Raw genomic sequence first — 22,772 nt, 5'->3', positions numbered from 1 at the left:
CCTATAATAAAAGGTAGATAAATGTGTCCTGTGTTTGTAATCTCTATTTAAGGGATGGAATACTTTGTGGATGGTGAGCTCTAAACTTACCCAGTGAGATGATCACAATCAAACAGACTGGGGCAGCAGAAGTGGGGTGCTAACTCTAGCAGCTGCTACCCTGAGAACTGACAGGAGAAAAGCAATGTAACTAAGAAGCAGTGCTGCAAAGACAAATGGATCACCCTTTTATAGATTAAAGACATCCCAGTCAGTTAATGTTTTCACTGTGGTATTTAATTTGCAGTTGAAATGCTTAGTGGAGCTGGACGTGACTTTAAATTTCTAATTACAATTGGTACCAAATAACTCCAAGTAATGGAGATAATTCTGTTAATATCACCAAGGTATTGTGTTTCATTAGCTGAATATGTGATGTGTTTAATAAAGGTTTTTGTATTTTTTTTTTCCCTGTTAGTTAGGCAGGTAGAGATACAAGGTTTCCCTACTGGTATTGTTGCATGTTGATTTAGTGAATTACCAGGAACGAGATTCACTTGCAAACAAATGGAGAGGGAACTGACTGGAGGGAGCTGTAGGGGTACCACAGTAGCAGCATTGTCAGGACAATCTTTTCTTGGCAAGTAGGGCTGTATAGTAGAAGCTCTTTACTTTCTTTCTGATATGCTCTTCAGAAAGACATTATCAGTGATGGTAAATGGAGTGGCACGTAGGCGCTCAACCTGTAATCCCATTAACTTAAGTAGCTTTGAGATTAAATACCTTTTGTTAGTGAAAAATATAGCAGTCAACTGCTTAGAGAACTGTAGGTAAAGGTAGCTAGTAACTGCTAACTCATGAAAGTAGGTCTGCTTAACTCTTCATTTTTACTGGCAACAAAACATGCTATGAAGAGGGTACGGTAGAAGCTGTAGAGTATAAAGAAGAGGGGAGGGATCAAATGACTTCAGCATTTCAGGTCAATTTCTGTAAATATAGGCATTTGAAGTACACCTAAACTCCTTATATGATTATTTGATCCTTTGACTTGGCTTTTCTAAGAAAACCTTGTGTAGCTGCTTAAACCAGTTGTGTCACTGATAATGGTCTCCTGAAAGTGTAGGAATGCACTATGAAATAAAATTTATTTAATTGCATGAAGTCTCTGGATTTCAAGATTTGTATTTCTTGTCAAATGACAGATTGAATTAAATGCTGACTTTCGTATAGTTAATAATGTCAGAGAAGTATAATAATCTGCATATTTTTAGTAACAAAGGGAAAAGTGAGACTTCAGGAAATAACAGAAAAAGAATTGCATTGAAGACTTGAGTACTAGGTGGAAGTTCACTGGTTGTGCTGACAGCTAAGAGGTCTGCCCATGATTCGTTCCCTCATGCTTGCTGTAAATACTGTTTCTAAAGCTATGTACATTTTAAAACATACAAAGGAAAGGGTCTGAGACAAGAAGGTGAGCTTTTTGTGTAAAACTGTGTGTTAAACAAAATGCTTGCAGTTGAAACAAGTGATTTAGTACTAAAGCTTGCACTGAGGGTGTAGTCCTGGACCTGTCTGAGTTTGCATCCACCCCAGGAATTTGACTTGTCTAAATATGCTCTTCCCCATTATTTCTTGACCACTTACTTCCTGGCTGTATCTCATGGCAGTAATATTCCATGTCTTCAAAAAAAAGAACTGGATCCCTTCTGCATTTCTGTAGTCAGTCAGTTCCTCTCTTCCTCTTTGCCTTTTTTTAATGGGTAGCAGAACCCTGTAACCTTCAGTTCTCTGTTTCTTGGAAGACAACCATCTATGTCCTGCCTCTCACTTCACTTTTTTATTTTTATTGCCCCAATATATTTTCAACCCAAGCGTGCAAAAAAGAGAATGGATCAGAGAAAGCAGCTCTTGTCCAAATGTGGCCAAGCCTGGCCTGCTGCTTTATGCATCTCCTCTAATCATGACTGCTGCAGTTGTTGTCTTACCTTTTACGCTCAGTAGCTCAAAGCAAGTTTTATTGCTGGAGATGAAAGAGTTTGGAGATGGAGGGGAGAGCCAGAGAGAGGTAGAAAAGGGAGATGGCTCAGGAAAAGGAGAGTGGGAGCACAAGGATGGGATGTTACTGGGACTTCTGTCTCTTTTCAAGCGTAAATCTGTAGTTTCCTGATGGATAACAGGTGTGTGGGAACAAAAGTAGTTCTGTAGGGATGTTGCCAGTTTGGGTTTAACTAGAGGAATGCAGGATTGGAAAGAAGAGGCTAGCCCCACAGGTCCAGTCCCATTGCAGTCTGAGTTTTAAAGCATGCAGAATGTTTTATCTGCACACTGCTGCACCATAAAATGTTTGCAGGATGCTATAGGATCTGTAGAAAAAGACTCCAGTCGTAACTGATAAGGCAGAAAGCAAGCAGGACAGATTACTGGCATTGCTATTTAAGGAACCAGTAGGTTTGATAGGAGAATATGTTGCATTTTATGACTTTGTGAGGAGTAACCTGTGTTGTACACTGTGTGTGGGAGGAGGAGGGATCAGCAGAAGGGAGGTGGGAGAACAGAGGTGTTATCTTGGAATATGATACGAAGCTCTCCCCACCCCTGCAGCTTCAGATCTAGAACTGAGTTTAGTCACGAGCACATGAATAAAATGGACTGGGCAGGGTACCTGGGAGTATTTTATTCGTAAGAGCACCAGTGCTTTAGATCTGCATCCTGTTCATAGATGTGGCTGATTTCTGCTCTCAACCATTGTTTGTTCTAGCAAAAAGGACAAGCTCTTCTTACTTACCTAAATAAGAAGAGTGACCGGCCCTTCATTATTCTGTTTTCTACACCTGCTTCTAAGTTCCTGTTGTTGAACATATATATGCAGTTCCAGTCATCCAGTATTTCATGTGAAGTCTTATGCCTTGTGCAGTTCTAATGATACTTCTCCATTTCTACAGAAAAAAACCTTTTTTTAGCATCTTTTAGAATTGCACGAGCTACTTCCGCAACTGTGTGCAGCTGCTGTTTTGGTTCTCCTTCTGCTAGACAGAACAGCCAGACCTTTCCTCTTTCTTCACCTCAGCTACAAAGCTCTAGATTTTGCTGTTGATCCCTTCCAGCTTTGCATGTGTTTCCAGTAGGATGATCTGGTTTTCTTCAGAATGGGCTTTGCTGTTGGTTCTTGAAATGCACCTTGCATGTTTCTTCTGATTGCTGATTGGCACGTGGAGCAAGCCCGCTTCCTAATAAACACAGTAATGATGTTATCCTGATAACTTGTCTTTTAAGATCTTCCTTTATATGGAAGTATAGACTCTTGTATAGACTTCTTTGATTAATTCTTATTCTTTCTGTATGATTAAACTTCCTAAGAAGTTCTTGCATCTGATGAGGTCTGCTACCTTAGCCCATTCTAGGGAACTATCTATCAGGAAAAAAAAACTAAATTATTTCATAACTCTGAGCTGCTTCTTTCAGTAATGTATATAAGCAATACTTTGATTTCCAGTCTCTCTTTAGTAACATTGCATACTTAAAGAGTAAAAGTTTTTTCATCTGTATGGTTAAACAGGAATCTGTTAGGAATGCTGTTAGATACTCCTGTATGCTTGCCGCACTCTCATAAAATTATTACATTTTTAGGACATGCACAGTATCATGGCTACCAGCTTCAATGCCACTTCACCACGTAGCGTTTATACTTTATCTTCATTTCTATTTCATGAAATTATTGAAAATAGTGTGCAGTGACAACTCCTTGTTCCCCAGTTGTTGTAAAGGGTTCCAGGCACGCGCTATGTCTTATATTCAGGCAGCACCCAGTGTGTGATACCCAAACCTCCGGTGCTGTGATGTTAATAAACTGACTTTGTCCTTCTTGGGAGGTGAGAAAAGGGAGATCCCGGCCTCACTGTGAGTTGTTTGAACTTCGGAATTGAGTTGAAGATGGTGTAAACAACAGAAAACAGTTGTGGCCTCAAAATATGGAGTCAAATGTTGATTCCTGGCCGTAGGACACGCAGCGTTTGAATTGCAGGCTAAGATAAGGTTTTATGTTGGCTTGACTGACGCAAAGCATTCTTATCACGAGAGACTTAGTCTCCTGCTAATAGATTTTGAATCATTCAGAAATGGTCAGTTTTGCTTATATAAGTATGAACTTTGGTCTTTGTGGAGAGTGTAAAGCCTGAAAAATGTTAAAATAAACCAGGAAATGCTGAACTGGCTCTCACCAAACTGAACGCTGGGAGTCAGTCGGTGCCTGAAATGCCAACTCAATGGGTTTGCGAGAGCAGCATGCAGGGGCTGAGTGAGCAGGGCGAGCAGAAGGTTGCAGAAATGACTGCTTTCAGACAGGAAGCTGCACGGGACTGAACAGCGAGGGCTGGGAGTCGCTGCCTGGCACTGTCCACCTGTGCTGAGCAGCATTACCGCTGTGCCTGTGTGTGCTACAGCCACTCTCCGGACTGCGGCCGGAAGCGGAAGTGTGGATTGCAGAGGAACGTGGTCCCTCCGCAGGATGAAACCTGGCCGCCTGCCCGTTATTACCTTTTGCAAGACTGACTGTTTTTGGTTTCGGTCACATTGACTGACAAGGAATGCCAGGAATTCTGCTGAACGTGTTTCAAATGGAAGGGCAAACAATATGTCTTTCATTCAAGTATAACAGTTATAAAAACTCTTGCATGCATTTAACTTGTTCTGGTGGTGCTGACTTGGAGCTCATAGTTTGTCTACACCATTTTGGCCTTTGTTTCTTCTCCGCTGCGTTAAGACGCTTACTGAAAATGGAATGTGGGCTCTGCCTTTTCTAATCTGGAGTTGACATCATTTTTGAAATACTTGTAATTAAGCTGTACCAGTAAAAGTGATTTCTTGCAATTGCAAATGCAAGCTCACCAGTTTTTCTTCTTTGAGGCAAGATCATTCTTCATCCACCTTGTCCCAGTGCTTTGCCTTGAACTGCAGAGTACACATGCTTGGAAAACACATGCATTAATGATTCTTATTTGTAATTCAGCCTTTTGAGCTTTGTCCCAGGAGATCATTGCAATGGAAAAGTAGCACTAACAGTTACTACCACTGACAGTGACAGAGGCACTGAATATGGAATTAAGGTTGTAGTGCCTTAATAATGATTCTTTTGCACCTGTTGTCTTTGCTCTGCTTGAGCACAGTAAGCCCATTCATTCCTTTTAACGCTCTTATGAAGCTGTACTACAGGTTTGCCAGTAGTGCTAAGAGCAAGTCAGACAGTGAATACACACTGTGGGATGGAATAGCAAAAGAAGATGATTTGCTTTTTAACAGGTGTGAAGTTAGAGTGGGTATAACACCACATGGGTTTCATCCCACTCCAGTGTCCTGTTGCCAGTTGCACATTCCTGAGGCAAACTGACTTCCCTGGTGTGCCTTCCTCACCTCTAGTGATTTGTGGCCTGGGGATTTCTTGAACCCATACCTGTATATTGTATGTAAATGCATGGAGATATCTTCTGACAATCCATGTCGTTCATTTTAAATCTGTATAAAATAATAGCTGTTACATACTATGGCAAAAAAAGTCAAAGTTCACCTCCTTGCTTGTTGTGTGATCAACTGTCATGTGACTTTGCTTCTTACCAGCTAATTTTGCCTGATGTAGTCCTTTTTTTTTTTTTTTTCTGATGAGAAGCTGTGAACAATCGCTACCTACAGCTTTCATCCTTTGGTACGTGTTATCAGGTTTGTCACTAACCTGCTTCTGCTCCTGCTGAAGAGCCTGAGTCTATTAGCTGACCTTGGAACTGAGAACAGGCTGTTGGGAGCAGCCTTGTTTGTGTCCTTCTCTGTGCACTCTGAAAGAGTGTTCAGACACTGGAATGGGCTGTCCAGAGAGGTGGTGGAGTCACCGACCCTGCAGGTGTTCAAGGAACATTTGGACATTGTGTTCAGGGACATGGTTTAGTGAGAGCTATTGGTGATGGGTGGATGGTTGGACTGGGTGATCCTGTGGGTCTTTCCCAACCTTGGTGGTTCTATGATTCTATGGTATGCATTTTGAGATGATGAGCCCAGATTGGGTGCAGTACAAGAGGTGGATTTTACGCAGTGAGATAATGTTTCCTGTTTCGTTTTCTAGGTCTTTTATAAAAATTCTTGACTTTTGTTTTAGTTCTACTACTGCTGTTACTTCTACTGCTCCAGAATCTTATTGCAAAGTGAATCCCATTTTCACAACCTGTCATCTGTGGGATGTTACTACTCTGTGCTCTCTTAAACCTGCATACTTTCTTTTACATCTCTTCTTGGTGAATCTCTTGTACTAGTTTAATATCTACTCACATAATTGCAGGAAAGTTGTAACACTGCAGGTATTTCTCCCTTTCTTTACTTAGAAGTGCTTGGAATTATCAGTGAACTTGTTCATTTTTATATAAAAAATAGTATTTTCACAATGTTTAGGTCATACAGTTATTTGTAGAAATAAAAATTGTGTGCGGAATTAATAACAAGAATGGCGGTTTTGTTTTGATTCCCACTGAATTAATTTCCAAATTCAATCCTTTGCAGTTTTGTTGCTGGAGAAGATGGAACATGATGACATTTTCAATAAAACTTTGAAGATTACAGACTTTGGTCTGGCTAGAGAATGGCACAGAACAACCAAAATGAGCGCAGCAGGGACGTATGCATGGATGGCTCCAGAAGTTATCAAGTCCTCCCTGTTTTCTAAAGGAAGTGATATTTGGAGGTAAGAAGTTCATCTTCTAAACACCATATTCAGTAGAACTGAGCTGAGGTTTTTGGATGAATTTCTATTTGGATTTTTTTCCTCATGGATTCCTAAGTTATCTGAAGTACATGGCAGGTATAGATGTTCTAAGAAAAATACTAATTTTTCAGCATCTATTTCTGATCTACCTTTAGTTTCTCATGACTTAAAAATTTGAAAGGAAGAGAGGGGAAAATAACAGAAAAGCATATTTTTGAAAAGAAAGCAAGATCTCATTAAGAGAAGCCCTTAAAAATCTGTTGGTTAAGTAATTTATCTAGAACATTAATATGAAGAGTGATATGCTCTTGATATACTACCATATGATCGATCAGTAATGGTATGTTTGCTCCAAATCAGATTTCTGAAAAGTCTCATTCTGTATAAAGAAATGGGACCAGCCATCCCCTTGCGTGCCTGTTAAATAAAAAAAACACGGCAAACCAGAACTTTGCCAGATGTTAATTGAAGTTTGTACTGCTTTCTAGGAATCTAGAATGTGATCACGTGTAAAATAAACAGCTGGGTTTTTTATCTTCATAGAGATTTTGCTTCCAGTAACTGTAGTGAGAAGAGAGTGTTCTCATAAAAATTATTTTAAGGTGTTTTCTAATTTAGAAAATGCGTACCTCACTATGTTAAGTTTGTGAATTTCTCATTAAAGGCATTTTGGTGGATCAGATAAATAATATTGTTCTCAATCCTGATGCTCTTTTTGAGTGATGTAGTATGGGATATATGTACCAAAGAAAGGTATTTTAGGAGAATAGTTGTGATTGCACAATAGCCTTTAAAAGCTGCAATGCCTCACTCTGAAAAGTCTCCATTTCCTTTCTTTTTAAAGTGTTTTCTCTGTGAATGACCTAAGGAAGCTACCTGGGGAAGGAGGGGAGGACTTCAGTCTGTTTTTTTCATGCCTTTTATGCATGCTCTGTGTTGTACAGTTCTTAAATATGGTCTCATTTTGTGTAGATGCTTGATATTCTACAGCATGAAGTAACATTTTCGGTGTTCTCAGGACGATTCTGTATCTGTACTACTGGTTTTTGACATCCATTTGTCTGCAACTGATTTTCAGCATGTTGTTTACATCAGTCTGAGTTGATGACCAGTTGAGAAACATCATTGGCTTCATTCTTTTTTCCATTCTTTCGTCCTTTTTTTTTTTCCTTTTTCTTTTGCGGGGTGGAGTTCGGGTGTAGGCGTTTTCCCTAATCAGCTGTATTCCATGCTTAATTACAGGTCCTGTCCAGTCTTGTTGCTGTGATTTTAGGTATCTGAGGGGGTATGCTTTGGTGCAATTATTTTATATTCTGCTGCAACATTAGTTTACATTTTTGGAACCTACAGTATTTCTCTTCTTCGCCTTCTCTCCTGCACGCCTCTCTTGTAAAAAATGTAAGTATTTAGTTCAATGATGGACTTATAACAGGAGAGGTTTTTAAGTAGAAAGGCTCTGTTTTACAGCATAGATTAGTCCTTCTTGGCTTCTGAACATTTTCTGCTTACTGCACCTCAGTCTGTTCTGTTGCTTATCTTTACTCCTTCTTTAAAAGACAAACAATTCTGCGAATCTAGTAATACTCTGGTTATTGGAGTGCTTTTTATTTTAAAAACATTCAGGTTACAAATGTAAGTATGGGTCTCTCTAAGACAAGAATATATTTAAGGAACATTTTAAACTAAAGTTATGCATACTGAGTACTGAGTTTTCACAAGATGTCTCTAGAGCACTTACTAAAAACAAACAAAATCCTGAGCAGTTGAGGCTGCTCAAATATGGTTGCACTTGCACGCAGCGTTCCGGAATCAGCCAGTGCTGGGGTTTGTTATGGCAGGGTTTTCATGCTGTCTTGCAGGCGGCATTTTCTATGGTGTCATCCTAGATAGCAGAGTGTGTTCTTTCTAGGCCCTAAACTGCTTCACAATCCCAAATTATAACTGCTGTTTTAGGGAATCTGGAACTATATACAAAAATAACAACAAAGAGGAATTGCACTTTTTCACCCCTGTCTTTCCATCATTTATTGCATTTTTCAGTCTTGGTATGTCAGTCTTACGTAAGAAGCCTGAAAGTGCAAGTTCTAGACAAAATCGGGAAGCTCTTGCTGAATAGCTGCCTTTGCCTGGCATGTTCATATACTCTTTGAAGGGATTCATGTGGCAGTGCATAGTGACCTCTGCTTTAGGAGATGGGTTGTGAAGTAAAAGAAACTTTGAGAACTTTGATTACCTCCGTTTTGATCAGCTTTTAAAATACAGTGAAATAGCAAGTTATTGCTGGAAGGAGATATCGAAAGAAAGGCTTAAATCACATCGGACAGCAGGAGAATAAATTTTAGTGGCCAAAATGTTTAAGGAGCAACTTACTGAAAGCATTAGTTTGTGACCTTAATGTATAATTTGAGTGTATCGTGCCTGCAGTTTTTTTGGTGGTTGTTTTTTTCTTTTTTCCCCAAGATGTAAGAGGAGATGGGTTTTACTCTTTACTCTTTTACAAATTCTATTTCTTAGTACCTCTGACTGTATGCATAGGATGACTGTATGTGTGCTGGTGAAATTTAATGCACAAAGTAGCAACTTCTGTTGTTGAGTAATAAGTAGTGGTTGTCCTGGATGATGATGGACTGACTAGCACCTCCCAAAAGCTCCAACACAGGAGGACTAAAACCAACTGTAGAATTGCTCTCCAGCCCATGCTGGCTCTTGGTACTTGAAGTTAAGACTACCTTCCGTAAAAGATTTTAACCTTTTTGGCACTATGGAAAACTACTGACTGTTAAAGGCTAAAACTGTAAATGTAACTAAAATTAATGGTGCAACACAAGTTTTTTTTTATGAAAGATGATTTCTTTTTAGTTAATTTTATTATGGTTCGGCTTAACTATAGAATTCATGCTAAAATAGGTATAGCATAGTCTGAACCAGGGAATTCCTTGAATGAAAAACATCTTCACTTGCTGGGAGAGTGTAAGATTGTTTCATTTGTGGATTTAGATAAAGCATTAAAAATAGTCTCTAGTAGAATTTTTCCATCGTATATAAAACTTCAGAAAATGTTGTTTATTATTGTCAGATGTACAACTGTTTTAAAATGACATTGGTCTTTGGAGTTTGAGCATATGAGTGGCTGTATAGATTAGAATGAAAAAGAAGTGGGAAGTAATTAAGAATACCAAGACATTTTTTTTTTTTTTACTTTTATTGCTTTTTTTTTTTTAGGAATAAACAATACTTCTTAGCTTTTAATTCATTGTTAGCCCTGTGAATTCATTAATTTCCTGAGGTTTTTATGATAGCTAAAATTTCTTAGATAAACAGGAGTTAGATAAACAGAGTGCTGCTATTTAATTCAAATTGCTTCCTATGTAGTTACTACACATGTAGGAAATATGTTCTGGTTGTGCTGAAATTGTGTAATTTACTGTTTTTTTTCTTTATCTACTTACTCAAGTGGTACAAGATCTTGCACAATGCTGCATGACTTTCAGGAAGAAGGCAGTAATAGAAAAATATCACTGGTTATATTCTTCTGGTTGTCACATCTGCTGTAGTTGGGGTTGTACTTCTACTTAGCAGTACTAGGTGGGTTACATGGAAGCAGTGTTGGATATTAAGGTGTTGGCTCACCAGAGTCAAGTACATTTCTTAGTTAAGTCCACCTTAGGCTTACATACTAAAAAGAGAAATTCCTTCTTCCACAAAAATCACTGAGACTTACAACTTTCTCTGTTGTATTGGAGTAGGATATCTAAAACAAAAACAACTAGCATGCTGCTCCAGTGTTTTGCAAGGTGTTGGGTCTGTTTAAGCAAACACTGGATATACAAACCCAAAGACAGTAAAAGCAACACCTGGCTTCTCATCTAGACTGGAAAGCATATCAGAAATTCTTATGGTTACTGTTGCTGCAATAGGAATGTCTATGATTGTTGATTTCCATACCTGACAGTAAGAAAAGATCTCGCCAGCACTTTTCACAGGAGACAGTGCTATTTTGCTTTCCTTGTATAGGGAAATTAATTGTGTGTGTAGCTCTTTCTCAATCTTGCCCGATTTGTAGGAAGAGAAAAAATTAACAGACCTTTATATAACAAAAAAGGGATTAGATATGCTGGTTTTTAGTTTGTTTTAATTAGGAAAAGAAAATTGAAAAGGCATGTACAGTCATAGAATCATGGAATTGCTCAGGTTGGAAAAGACCTTAAAGATCAAGTCCAACCACAACCTAACCATACTACCCTAACTAACAACCCTCCGCTAAATCACATCCCTGAGTACCACATACAAACACATTCAGGGATGGAGACTCAACCACCTCCTGGGGAGCCTATTCCAGTGCTTAATAACTCTTTCTGTAAAAAGGTTTTTCCTGATATCCAAACTAAACTGGCACAACTTGAGGCTACTTCCCCTCATCCTGTCACCAGTGAGACCAACCCCGCTCTCACTGTAAGCACCTTTCAGATATTGGAAGAGAGCAATAAGGTCTCCCCTCAGCCTCCTTTTCCCCAGTCTAAACAGCCCCAGTTCCTTCAGTCTGTCCTCACAGAGCATATTCTCCAAGCCCTTCAGAAGCCTTGTTGCCCTTCTTTGGACCTGCTCCAGCACCTCCGTGTCCTTTCTGTACTGAGGTGCCCAAAACTGAACACAGTACTCAAGGTGAGGCCTCACCAGTACATCTAGAAAACTGAGATGTTTGGAAAGGTGTATGGCCTGAATGTTCTGCTGAGGTGATGTTTTTTGTTCTTTTGTTTGACTTTGGTGGAGAAAGAGTTGCTTGTTTTCCTCTGGTTCAGACTTCTCGCCCTAAGTGAGATTTACATGACACTGGTGTTCATAGAGAAGTGATTTCAGGTTATATTTTGAGTCCTTGGTGTCCATTTTTTTCAGCTAGCATGTGACAGTAGGGTAGGATTGCAACTGAGTCACATTGAATTTGGTTAGTTGCTACTGGAGAAAAGGTGCAAGATGACTGAAGTAGAGTCAACTCTTTAAGGCATTCACTTTGACATGGGAAATCCTCAGGAATTTCAGTACATGGTTGAACACATACTTGTTTGTTCTTGATTAAATAAGGTGTCCATTATTCTGAAAAATAACCATTTAAAATTACTTTTTGTAGTTATGGAGTGTTGCTGTGGGAACTGCTTACAGGAGAAGTTCCTTACCGTGGCATTGATGGCCTTGCTGTGGCTTATGGAGTTGCTGTCAATAAGCTTACTTTGCCCATTCCATCCACTTGTCCTGAACCATTTGCAAAACTAATGAAAGGTATATATGGTTTGTTTTCTTTTTTTTCTACCTATATATTTGGATAATTAAGGGTTTGGGGTATGTATCTTTGCCTATAGTAGTCACTGGATTCAAAATAAACACTGTATTCGATAATACACGGCATATAAAATATTTTGTTCTTTTCGAGGCAATCTGGTATTACAGACTATTGAATGCTTCTGAACAAGTCATGCAGCATTACAGTATGCCATTGAAGTTTTTCAGTGGTCACAGATTATACTTTTTCCCTAATTTTAATGGTTTGTTTTTACACTCAAATTGCATTAATCTTCCTAAAATATGGGTCAATACAAGATAAATATGATAAATTCCCAAAAGGAAGAACTGCAAATAGCATTTTCTCATTATTTTTTCCTGAAAGTAAAAAAAAAATGTTTTTGACGTGCTTTAGAGAGAAATAACTCTTGCTCGCTAATGGCTATTTCCTCATGTGTAATCTCTTTGCATTTTGATAAATACCTTCTCTATGGTGCTGCTAGTTCAGCTATTTGAGATCCTAAAGACTGAGGTGAAAAAAAATCTGATTATTAACTAAAAACAGTCTTGAATACTGGTAGGCAGATATTGATAGGTAGATATCACTTAGAGAAACAAAACCAGGGAAGCCTTGCAGAAGGTTATGGTGCATTATAACTTAAAGTACAATAGCAAGTAACTGGAAATGTATTTTATTCTTCAAAAAGTTATATGTACTATTAAGCACTGATGGGATTCTAATAAATTCTAGAATGCTGGGAACAGGACCCTCATATCCGACCATCATTTGCCATAATTCTTGAACAGCTTACTGCCATCGAGGGGGCAGTAATGACTGAAATGCCTCAAGAATCTTTCCATTCCATGCAAGATGACTGGAAATTGGAAATTCAGCAGATATTCAATGAATTGAGGACCAAGGAAAAAGTAAGTTCATTTTCCATTTGCATGGCAGTTGAAGGAAGTGTACATGTGTTGTGATAAAGCAGATTTAGATGTTTGCATTGTGGCTTTTCAGAATAATACTAGAAACCTGATTTAGTTGGTGAGACAAGTGAGAGAATAAACTACATGGAGAAGATTAATTCTCATTTAAAACAAGTTGTTGATTTAGTTACCTATTTTTGTTGGTGGATGTGCTATTCTCAAATTCCATTAACTTGTTTCTCATCAGTATTTTTGACAGCAATTTAACCAACTTGCAGCAAGCTTACTTAAGAACAAAAGGTTTTATTATCGGTTTTTATTGAATTACAGGCAATTTGCTTTTCTCCTTTCTTCTGTAACCAAATCAATACAGTTCTGAATGCTGAAACTGTAATTAGAGGTACTTCAGTTGAAGCAAAATGTTAAGTCAAACAGTACATATGGGATCTGTCAACCTCACAGGTATATGTAGTTGGTTACCATCCTACTTATCTTCTCTGTCCTGTTGTTTTGTTCTTTTTGTTTTTCCCTATCTCCTGGGTATTATTAAATGTCAAGGCCACCAGTCCAGAATCTTTTGGCTGTTGCTCCTTAAAGCTCTGGTATGCAATGTCGGAAACTATTTGTCTTCATGTTTTGCTTTTAGTTGTCCTTCTGATCACAGTTAGAAATGCTTCTAGCAGAAATTGCTGCCTTCCTTGCAGATCCCTTGCAATAATACAATTGCCTGGTATACCTTGTTATTTTTCATTAAACAAATATGTAGTGGGTACAGAAGAGAGCTGAGGGATTCATAGAGAAATTCTTATAAAACATTTGAATGTTGACAGTGCCCCACACCTCTTTTCACCAAATGCCAGAGGTGACTACTTGTGGGCTATTAGGTGATGTTGGATGTGATGTTATGGATCTTCTGTAGTAGCATCAGTGCATGTGGTTATTCAAATTTGTCAATCACTGCCAAGTTTTGTAGTATTCTCAATAATAGTCTTCCTTATTTCCAATCTGCCTTTTTCTGCCCTATTTTTTTCCCTCTTCCCTCTCATGTCATAGAATTGAGCATGTGTTAGTCATGTTATCCATACATTGCCTGCCCACAGATTGTTGGACCAGGGCTGTGTGTCCTTCTACCTGTCAGATTTCTTCCTTTCTAGCTGAATTATGGTCCCTCTACAAAGAGACTCTAATTTTCACATGCAGTGAGGCCACCATCCTCTGCCGTACCTGCAATAGGGTCTAGCTCTTTTTTTCCCCTGCAGTAACTGCTCAACCAACCATTTTCTCCTTTTTGCTATGGGAACACGTGGAACAAGAAAAGGCATTCCCATTCAGGTGTGTGTGTTTATTTTTCTGAAGGCATTAGTCCAGCATGAGATTTTTCTCTTGAAGAAACTCTTACTGGCTAAATCAAGCTGAATATTGGCACAGATTTCTGTGGGAAGAGTTATATTTTTGATGTAGAAGTGAATTAAGCCTAATTAGGGAGAGGAAAAGATTCATGAAATTTAGTTCTTCTATGCCAAATTAAGTGCACCTCCAAAGGCATCTGCCCTAATTAGGTAAACTTGTTGAAGAATGAAAGCATGTAACTTTGACTTAGACAAGTTATTCAAATGTTTGTGCTAGCTTAATTTAGCACATTATCAATTTTACTGACAGGTACTAGGGAGAGAGTCAAGTTTATGAAGCACTAATATAATAATTATAATAAAATGAAGAAAGAACAACAACAACAACCCTGTGTGGAGTCTCGTTCCCTGTGAAAGAGAAACTTCTGTAGCTGGAAGAATTTCCTCAAGGGCTTGCTGTAAATGAGTGATGGTGACACCCACTTCAAGAAAAGATTGCAATCTTTTGTGATGAGCATTCTTGAGCAACTTAAATATAGAACTCTTTCCTAGCTTCCTTATAATGAGTGTTGTAATTGGAGAGTGGTGTAGAAACATTGCATAACTAATTGCAGTAGGTCTATCTTTAATTAGTTTATTTGGAAAAGAGTAAATACTATAACTCTCAGTGAGGAAACGCTTTCATTTTCTAGATTGTCTGCCTTTTCAGTACAGACCTTCAGTTTTTTCCTTGTTACTAAGCTTTATGTCCTGGGTTTGAGGATGAGAGGAGCATAGTCAGAGTGTCTCCCAAAGCTTCATGGTAAAAAACATCCTTTCTATTTCAAACTCTGATGCAACTTTATCCTAAATTTGAATTCATCTGTCTTCTGCTTCCGACTCTTTTTTGTTTGTTTGTTCAATTTTGACTGGACAGAAGGAGGAGAAAAGTAAAAAAAAAAAAAAATAATAATAATAATAATAATAAAAAAAATTGTCAGTAACCTCTAAATTAGAAAGTGTTAAAAGTTATTAAACACCCAAAATTTTACTTGCTGGCATGAAGACAGGCCCCTTTGAATTCCCAAGAGGCATAATTACCTTTTGCCAAGGTGTGTATGTTAAGGAGAGTGGATTTAAAAGGAAAAAAAAATATATAGTTTTTTCCTAAAGAAGTTCTGTTGAAACAGGCTCACTCATAACAAGTTGTCTAAAATGTGTCAGTCAATTAAATTAAATTTGAAACCAGTGATAAGCAGTATGTGTATGCTAATTGTAAAGAAAAAAACAAGTATCTCTCTGAGGAGCAACTGCTTCTCACTGAACCAGAGTTTAATTTGATTCAGTGGTAACCTGTCTTACTGAAATCCGGAGTCTTTTAGGCAGGAGCAGAGGGGGGTGTTTTTTGCACTTGTTTGAGAGCATCAAACTGATATAGTTAAGAAGCCACCTTATTCGGAAGAAAATGGGTGTTGAAAGAGCAGAATATTTGTTTTATGCTGGTAGTCTTTTAATAAAAGCTGGACCTTAGATGAGGAATAGTACTAGTATATGATGTTGGTGGATACTGATGACCAGGAATATGCAGTCTGCTCTTCTTTTATAGGAACGATGTATGGTGACTGAATGAATGAGTTTTAATTAGGGAAAAGGATACCTAAATATCCTAAGAGTTCTAGATAGCATAATTTCCATTGCTGAATTTTAAGCTGAATTTCAATTTGGATAGATTTTACACAATCATCCATGAAAATGATAAGGTTACCTACTGAGAAACATAGTATCAGTCACACCAGTCACAACTTCTCCTTTTCTCATCTCTTAAAATTCAGGCGTATTTTGACAGATATATATATTTTTTTAAGTTTAAGATAAAGATCATTTTATAATTGTAGGATTGCAGCTGTTTACCCTTGGGAATTGATTTACCCTAAAAATTAATGAGCTTTGTTGCTAGTGCTTTTCCTTCTGAGAACGGAGAAAAGAAAAAACAAATCTAAAAGGCAAAAGAACAACTATTGCATGGGCTTGATAGTTTGAGAGTCCGTGTGGTGCAATTCAGTGTCTAGCTATTTGATGCTGTGCAGATACCTGCTGGATTTTAATTAAGAAACAGCTGTCTTCTTAGTTTATCCTATTATACTAATTCTCATTCATTATAATACTGATTGCTTTTTCAGATAGAAAAAAGCCTAATACATGGCTGAAAAACAGGAAAGGTTAGGAAAATTAAGATGAATGCATTCACTTGTGTTTTCATCAGGTCATTCTTTTTTATTTAGTGTATGGACGCTATCTAAGAGCAGCCCTCGTGGGATGGGAGAGTCTCTGATGTGAAGTACTTAAAGAACATTTTGTGCTAGGCTGTAAGCTGATAATCTTTGGTTTGATATGTTGTCCCCATTTCCAGTGCTTACCTAGCTTAAGTATCTCAAGTTAAATGCTTCAAAGGAAATCTGTATAATGCTTGTTTGCATCCAGATACAGAATCTTCACTTATGCAGAATGGTGGACTGTCAGATCGTATGGGCATGTTAAATGTATATAGTGCATCGTGAAAACAGATAAGGAAATACAACTTACTGAATACTTGCAATATCCTTTAATACAGCTTTTACATTGTTACTCAGTTTCATTTGTGCAAATCTTATTTTTAGGAGCTTCGATCACGAGAAGAAGAGCTGACAAGAGCAGCTCTTCAGCAAAAATCTCAAGAAGAACTGCTTAAACGACGTGAGCAACAGTTAGCAGAACGTGAGATTGATGTATTGGAGCGTGAACTGAACATCATGATATTCCAGTTAAATCAAGAGAAACCCAATGTAAAGAAGAGAAAGGGCAAATTTAAAAGAAGCCGGTTAAAACTTAAAGATGGACACAGAATTAGTTTGCCTTCAGGTTTGCAGTTTTCTTTTAAGTTCACAACATATATTATGATTAAGTATGCAGTCTTCAGTGGTTAAATTTTCAGTATTGGCTAATATTTTCATTCATTTCTAGTTTCTTCTACCCCAAATAAGTACAAAGGATATGATAAGAACCACTTTTACATGCCTGCCATGTTTTTTGAAGTAGCCCTCATCTCTGAAGAGTCTTTCACCTGATTCAATCAAATCCACTGTTTCTGGAGGGAAAGCATGAGAAATTTTCATCAGATTTAAGGCTGATTTGAAGTATCAGATTTTTGACATCTTTGTGTCTATAGAGAGCTACCTTTTTATCACATCACAGCACTTCATATCAAATATTACTGTTTGCCTTAAGCTTGCAAGTATCTAGTGGAAAAACAGTACTTCATAAAGATGTGAAATATACATTTAGTAGGTGTAAGTACGTTTAGATAAAACCATTGTGGAGAAGGTGTATTTGTAGGGGATCAGAACATTCTGTTGTCTGACTGATTGCGTTGCCTTATTAATATTGCCACTAGATGTCACTAGGCAAACTCAAGATTATGCCCATGATTTGCAAGCCTTCACCAATGTTAGTAGTACCTTGGTGATGGCTGGATCTTTCCAGTAGTTTCCAGGTCTGTCAATTTATTACTAATGCCCCATGTACCTAATGCCACGTTAACTCACTGTGGAGTGAACTGTAGATGTCTGGTAGCTGGGAAGAGACAAAGAATGCATGAATATTTAGGCATATTTCACTAATGCTGAAAGCAGTGTCCTATTTTACTTGCTTTAAAAATTAAATCCTTCAGAATTTCTCCAAGAAAGGCATGTGAACTCAAAGTTTCAGATATTGGTTTTAGCTGAATCACAAGCTTAAACTTAATATTTGTTTCTTTTTTCCTTACCTTGTTTGAAAAAGTGATAAATCAACAGTTTTATCCAGAGTATCGATTAGCTCTTTGTTGTCAAGAATCATCAAGATGAACTTGTCCTTGAGACAGTTCTGTTGTAAGAAAAACATTCAATCTAATTGCATTGTTGATAGGGATTAGAGAAGGGCATGTGATCAAACTTAATTTCATTACATTTTTCTTCCTTTCCTATATATATATATATAAAATTGTTATTTTATTTATTTATTTTACTGCTTTGATGGAAATATTGGTAATTCTGTATTTTGGTGTCTTGAATTTCCAGCATGTTCGTGAGCATGACCTCTTTAATGCAATATATTTGTTTAGCTTTTGTGATAACCAAAACTTTTGAATAACAGCTTGCAGTCTGGATGTGTTTCAGTTTTGGATCCAGCTAGTTGTAGCTCCTTTTGTTGCTGTTACTGCAAACCTATTGTACACAGTCTGTGAGGGTATGAAATCATACCTGTTTGAAAAAAAGATGTAATTTGTTGCATTAAGGATCAGAATTTATCAGCATATTTAGTATGAACATCTCTTGTGTTATCAAATCAAGTCATTACATAATTTTAATTGATTTAGTAGTACAACAGTACAATCAACTGAAGATTCTTTATTTAGAACATTAACTTTTTTAATTATTTCTAATAGATTTCCAGCACAAAATAACAGTGCAGGCATCTCCTAATCTGGATAAAAGGAGGAGTTTAAACAGTAACAGTTCTAGTCCATCAAGTAGCCCCACGATAATTCCTCGTCTTCGAGCTATACAGTGTAAGTCTCCGACATTTCTGATTGTTCATCCAGTCAATACAGAATGTTTGTTTTATATTCTCACTGAAACACATTGGTAATATTATCAATTTCAGGCAGGTTTCTGTTCTCCAGGTCCCTTAACTTGTTCTGACTTTTGCAAGTTGTTGTTTGATGGGAAGGAAAATCTTGCTAAAATGCTAACTAATTTTCAGCAACTCAGAATGGCTGTGGATGTTTTAAATCCTGTATATTTTGTTAATAACTTCAGAAATTCATTTGTATGCAAACTTAGATAAAACCCTGAACAATCAAAATTTACAATGGCAAAATGCAAAACATGCTTAGATGCTTTGCAGAATGGAATATTTTTATTAAGTTTACTACAGTTGCTGAATGAAATCAGTAGTTGTTTAAAAAATAACTAAAAATATTCAGGGAATGAAGCAATATCCTAAGCTGGAAAAGCTGAGTAATCAACCAGCAACTCAGCTTGCTCAGGAAAATAGAAAAGTAAAGTAAGTAAATATAAAAACAGAAGAAAATAAAGATGAACTCTTACAATCTTTTTTTTTCCCAATCAAGGAAAATAAACAAAAATAAAACTAATGGTTCTTGTGCTTGACAATCTACATTATTCTCTGTATAGTGGTGACAGAAGAAAGATGTGTTTATGCTAATATGGTGGAGGTAGCAGTTATGAATGTGGAAGGAAACCTGTCATGTTTTTATAGTAAAGCCCACCTTTAGATTTGAGATTACTGTATGTAGATAGGGGTAAATTCTTATGTGATTCCCTGCCTGCTTTTATACTGCCTAATCTGTTGTGCAGAGTAGATTATCTGGTTGCCCTTATTTAAAGTGGAATGTTATGTGAGATGGAAAGCCCTCAAGTTTCTCTCTATTTAAAATCAGTAGAACACGTTCCAACTGGTTGTTTGTGGATAGGGACTAACTGTTGTTGCCAAAGGAGTTTCCTCTTAAGGAAAGTACTTCAGAATCTCTATCAGATATGCATATGGAGGAGGATAACTCAATGTGCTGCTGGTTTTGTTTTTTTTTCCTGCATGCTATTTTGTAGCTAGTTTACAGGTTTCTATTTCATTTTTGAACCTACTTGAAACTCCAAAACTTGGATAGAAACCAGATCTCTCATCTTCTTTGGAAATATCTCTGCTTTATGAAGAGCTTTTCATTAATTATTCTCTAAAGGTGAAGTGCTGCCTTTTCCAGTTCAGTAAATACCAGAATTGTTATTGCCAGAACTCACACAGTTCACTGGGTAAATACTGTTACTGCCCATATGTTGTGTGTAATGGAAAGAGATGGACCAACTCCATCTTGCTTTTCTTAAAGAAAATTTGAGAATGAAGGCAAATTCTATGAGGAAAGCTGTGGTGGACTTTTTTTTTTTTTGTGGAGTTCTTTAATCTTTCTTGCTGCAGAAAGAAAAGAGGTTTTCCCATGTGAAATATCATGACTACATATAGACAAGACTGTCCTGTTTTATCTTTCATTTTCCTTGTTCTGCATAGAAGTACTTGGAAGTGCAGTAAATTCCTGGTATTGGCACAACTCTGAAAACTTGAGGTTTCTTATTTTTTTTATTCTTTTTTTGTTTGTTTGTGGTGGTTTGGTGTTTTTTTTTTTTGTAATTCCTATCTGTGTAAATTATAGCAGTGCCAGTCTAAATCTTTGCATAAGTGCTCAGTGCTGCTGGAGACTTTTTGTTCTCTTTGAGCAGGCGTTTGTTTTTGTAGGATTAGAGCATAAAGGATGACATAAAGGCTCTCCTTTAAAAGAAGCACTCTTCTGGTTTTGATTTTAGATCCCTAAGCATATCACATCTATCAGGAGTATCTAGGGTGAAACAATTTAGCTTCCACACCCATCTGCACCTGTGCAAAATAAATTCTTTCCCACAATAATGTTTTAACTTGATTTCACTTCTAAGTGTCTTTGTTTCAAGAAGGCTTATTTGAACAGAGGTGATTTGAACAGGCATTTCTAACAATTGGTTGCTCAATTGCTTCACTTTGTCATCAACAACTCTAGCTTCCAAATGTAAATGCTTTGAATTTTAAAATAAAGATTTAGTTAATTGTAAATCTTGTGGCTAAAATCAAGTTTAGCTACTTTTAAAAGCTGTTTAAAAGAGAGGTGGAAAAAAAATACATGGTCAGTAGGTCCTGGAACTATGTTTGAAATAAGGGAGTTTGAAGACGGCAGGTAGTTTGTTGTACTACACAAGCAGCTGTGTACGGTGAGGGAGGACAAGAGTACAGTGGTTCAGGAGTGGCTAAACAGCTGGCAAGAAAAAAAAAACTACCTCATTAATCATGCTGTTATAACAAGCTAAGTTGTTTTTCTCTCATCTCCATCATAGCTGCAAGCATTCTTGGTTGCTGTCAAGTTACTTCTCCAGTTAGTACATACAGAAGTCTACTTGCCTGGGGCTGGTCCTAGAAAGAGGAACCTCTAAACCCTACAGTAGAAACCCTCTATCAAAAGATGCTTCGGAGCCTTTTTAGATTTGGGCATTATGACCAGAAGAAGGGAAAAAGATTCCTTTCTGAAACCAGCTTGACTAAGATCTCTTAATTTTTCTTCAGTGATTCCCAGTACAGATACACACACAGCTAATGGCCGAAGAAACAGTGTATATGTGTACCAGCAAGATGTAGATATCACAAGTGAATATGAACTTCCCAGTGGGGTTATGAAAAAAGGCAAGATCTTATTATGTTTCAAAGGTGCTGGTTCTGTTTAATTTCACAGTTTACCTGAAGTGACGGACTAAGCATTTAATGAAGAACTGATGCTTTACACTCAAACAAATGATACTTTTAATGAGAAAGAAAACATTAATCATTCTCACAATTGGAAAATTGTTTCAGGTGATACCAATTGTTCCACAGTGTATATTTTCTTCAGTGGAATTTAAGTGCTCAGTCTAATTCACTTGTCTAAATTACCTAAGGTTCTCAGTTAAAGGGAGCAGATAATTTTGTTACTTTGTCTTTAATTTGGGTCTATTGTCAGCTCATAAATTATTTTTCTTGCTTGCTCATCTTTTTGGTTCAATGCAATTTGCGTGGTGTTTTTTGTGAAAGAGAAAGTCTCAAATTTTGTTTACTACTCTTTGTGTTACTGTGTCAGAATGGGTTTGTGGTAGAGAAAAGCTGTTCTGTCAGCGTGTACAAATTATATATATATTCATAGAAAAACTGCTTACGTGAAGGTTTTTTGTGTTTTTGAATTCAATCTCCAGTAACTTCAGATGAAAGCAACAAAACGTGGGGAAGGAGCACAACTTACCACCAAGAGGAGTTTGAAGAAGTGAAGAGAAATTTTAAAAAGAGAGGTTGTACATGGGGACCAAGTTCAATTCAGACAAAGGATCGTGCAGATTGTAAGGACAAGTATGTCTATTGCATTTTGTTTGATAATACTAAGCATCCTTGGTAACTAAATCACTGTAGTAGGTATTCATTGCCTCCCTTTCTTGCCTTTCCTCAGACTGACTTGAGGAACTGCAATCATAGCTCTCAGTAGTCTCTTCCAGTGCAATTAAGTAAGACTGACTGTATACATGAAGTACAGTGCACACCAGCAGCACCCTTCACACTAACAAGCACAGGTTAAGAGTTCTGAAAGTCAGTTTGGCACATTTACTTTCAGATTTTTTTCTGATTACTAAAAATTGGAGGTTGGCTATTTTCTGATGGAAGAGATTCTCTTCCTTCTCTTTATATAATTACTTCATGAGTCCTTTTTCTTTTGTGTGTGTGTGTGTGCGTGTGAAGACATCCATTCATTTGCCTGGTTTGTAAGCTATTTGGATTCAGACCGTCTTATTGAAACTGGCTTTGTTGTTTTTGTTTCTTTGAAAATCACTGTTTGTGATTGTAATTTGTGATATTCGTGTCACTTCTTCGAGAGTGCATCTGTTGTCCAGGTT

The 22,772-nt window shown here is 37.3% G+C and overlaps 1 protein-coding gene across 3 annotated transcripts in view; it reads left to right on the top strand.

The window, feature by feature from the left end:
- The window catches only part of MLK4 (mixed lineage kinase 4), a 42,014-nt gene that overhangs the window by 12,258 nt on the left and 6,984 nt on the right, over positions 1-22,772 (top strand). Inside the window, exons 2-8 of one of the 3 annotated variants that reach the window (XM_015284405.4) lie at positions 6,517-6,697; positions 11,844-11,992; positions 12,744-12,919; positions 16,905-17,145; positions 18,710-18,832; positions 21,424-21,540; positions 22,083-22,233. In XM_015284405.4, the coding sequence (XP_015139891.2) occupies positions 6,517-6,697; positions 11,844-11,992; positions 12,744-12,919; positions 16,905-17,145; positions 18,710-18,832; positions 21,424-21,540; positions 22,083-22,233 (1,138 nt within the window). Of the gene's footprint in view, positions 1-6,516; positions 6,698-11,843; positions 11,993-12,743; positions 12,920-16,904; positions 17,146-18,709; positions 18,833-21,423; positions 21,565-22,082; positions 22,234-22,772 lie in introns of all 3 variants that reach the window. The other 2 variants (XM_015284404.4, XM_015284406.4) reach the window with 2 other exon arrangements.

The sequence above is a fragment of the Gallus gallus genome, chromosome 3, assembly GCF_016699485.2.
Source record: "Gallus gallus isolate bGalGal1 chromosome 3, bGalGal1.mat.broiler.GRCg7b, whole genome shotgun sequence".
NCBI lineage: Eukaryota > Metazoa > Chordata > Aves > Galliformes > Phasianidae > Gallus > Gallus gallus.
The sequence above is the reverse complement of the archived record's forward strand: the minus strand, read 5'-3'. Positions and strand labels throughout refer to the sequence as shown.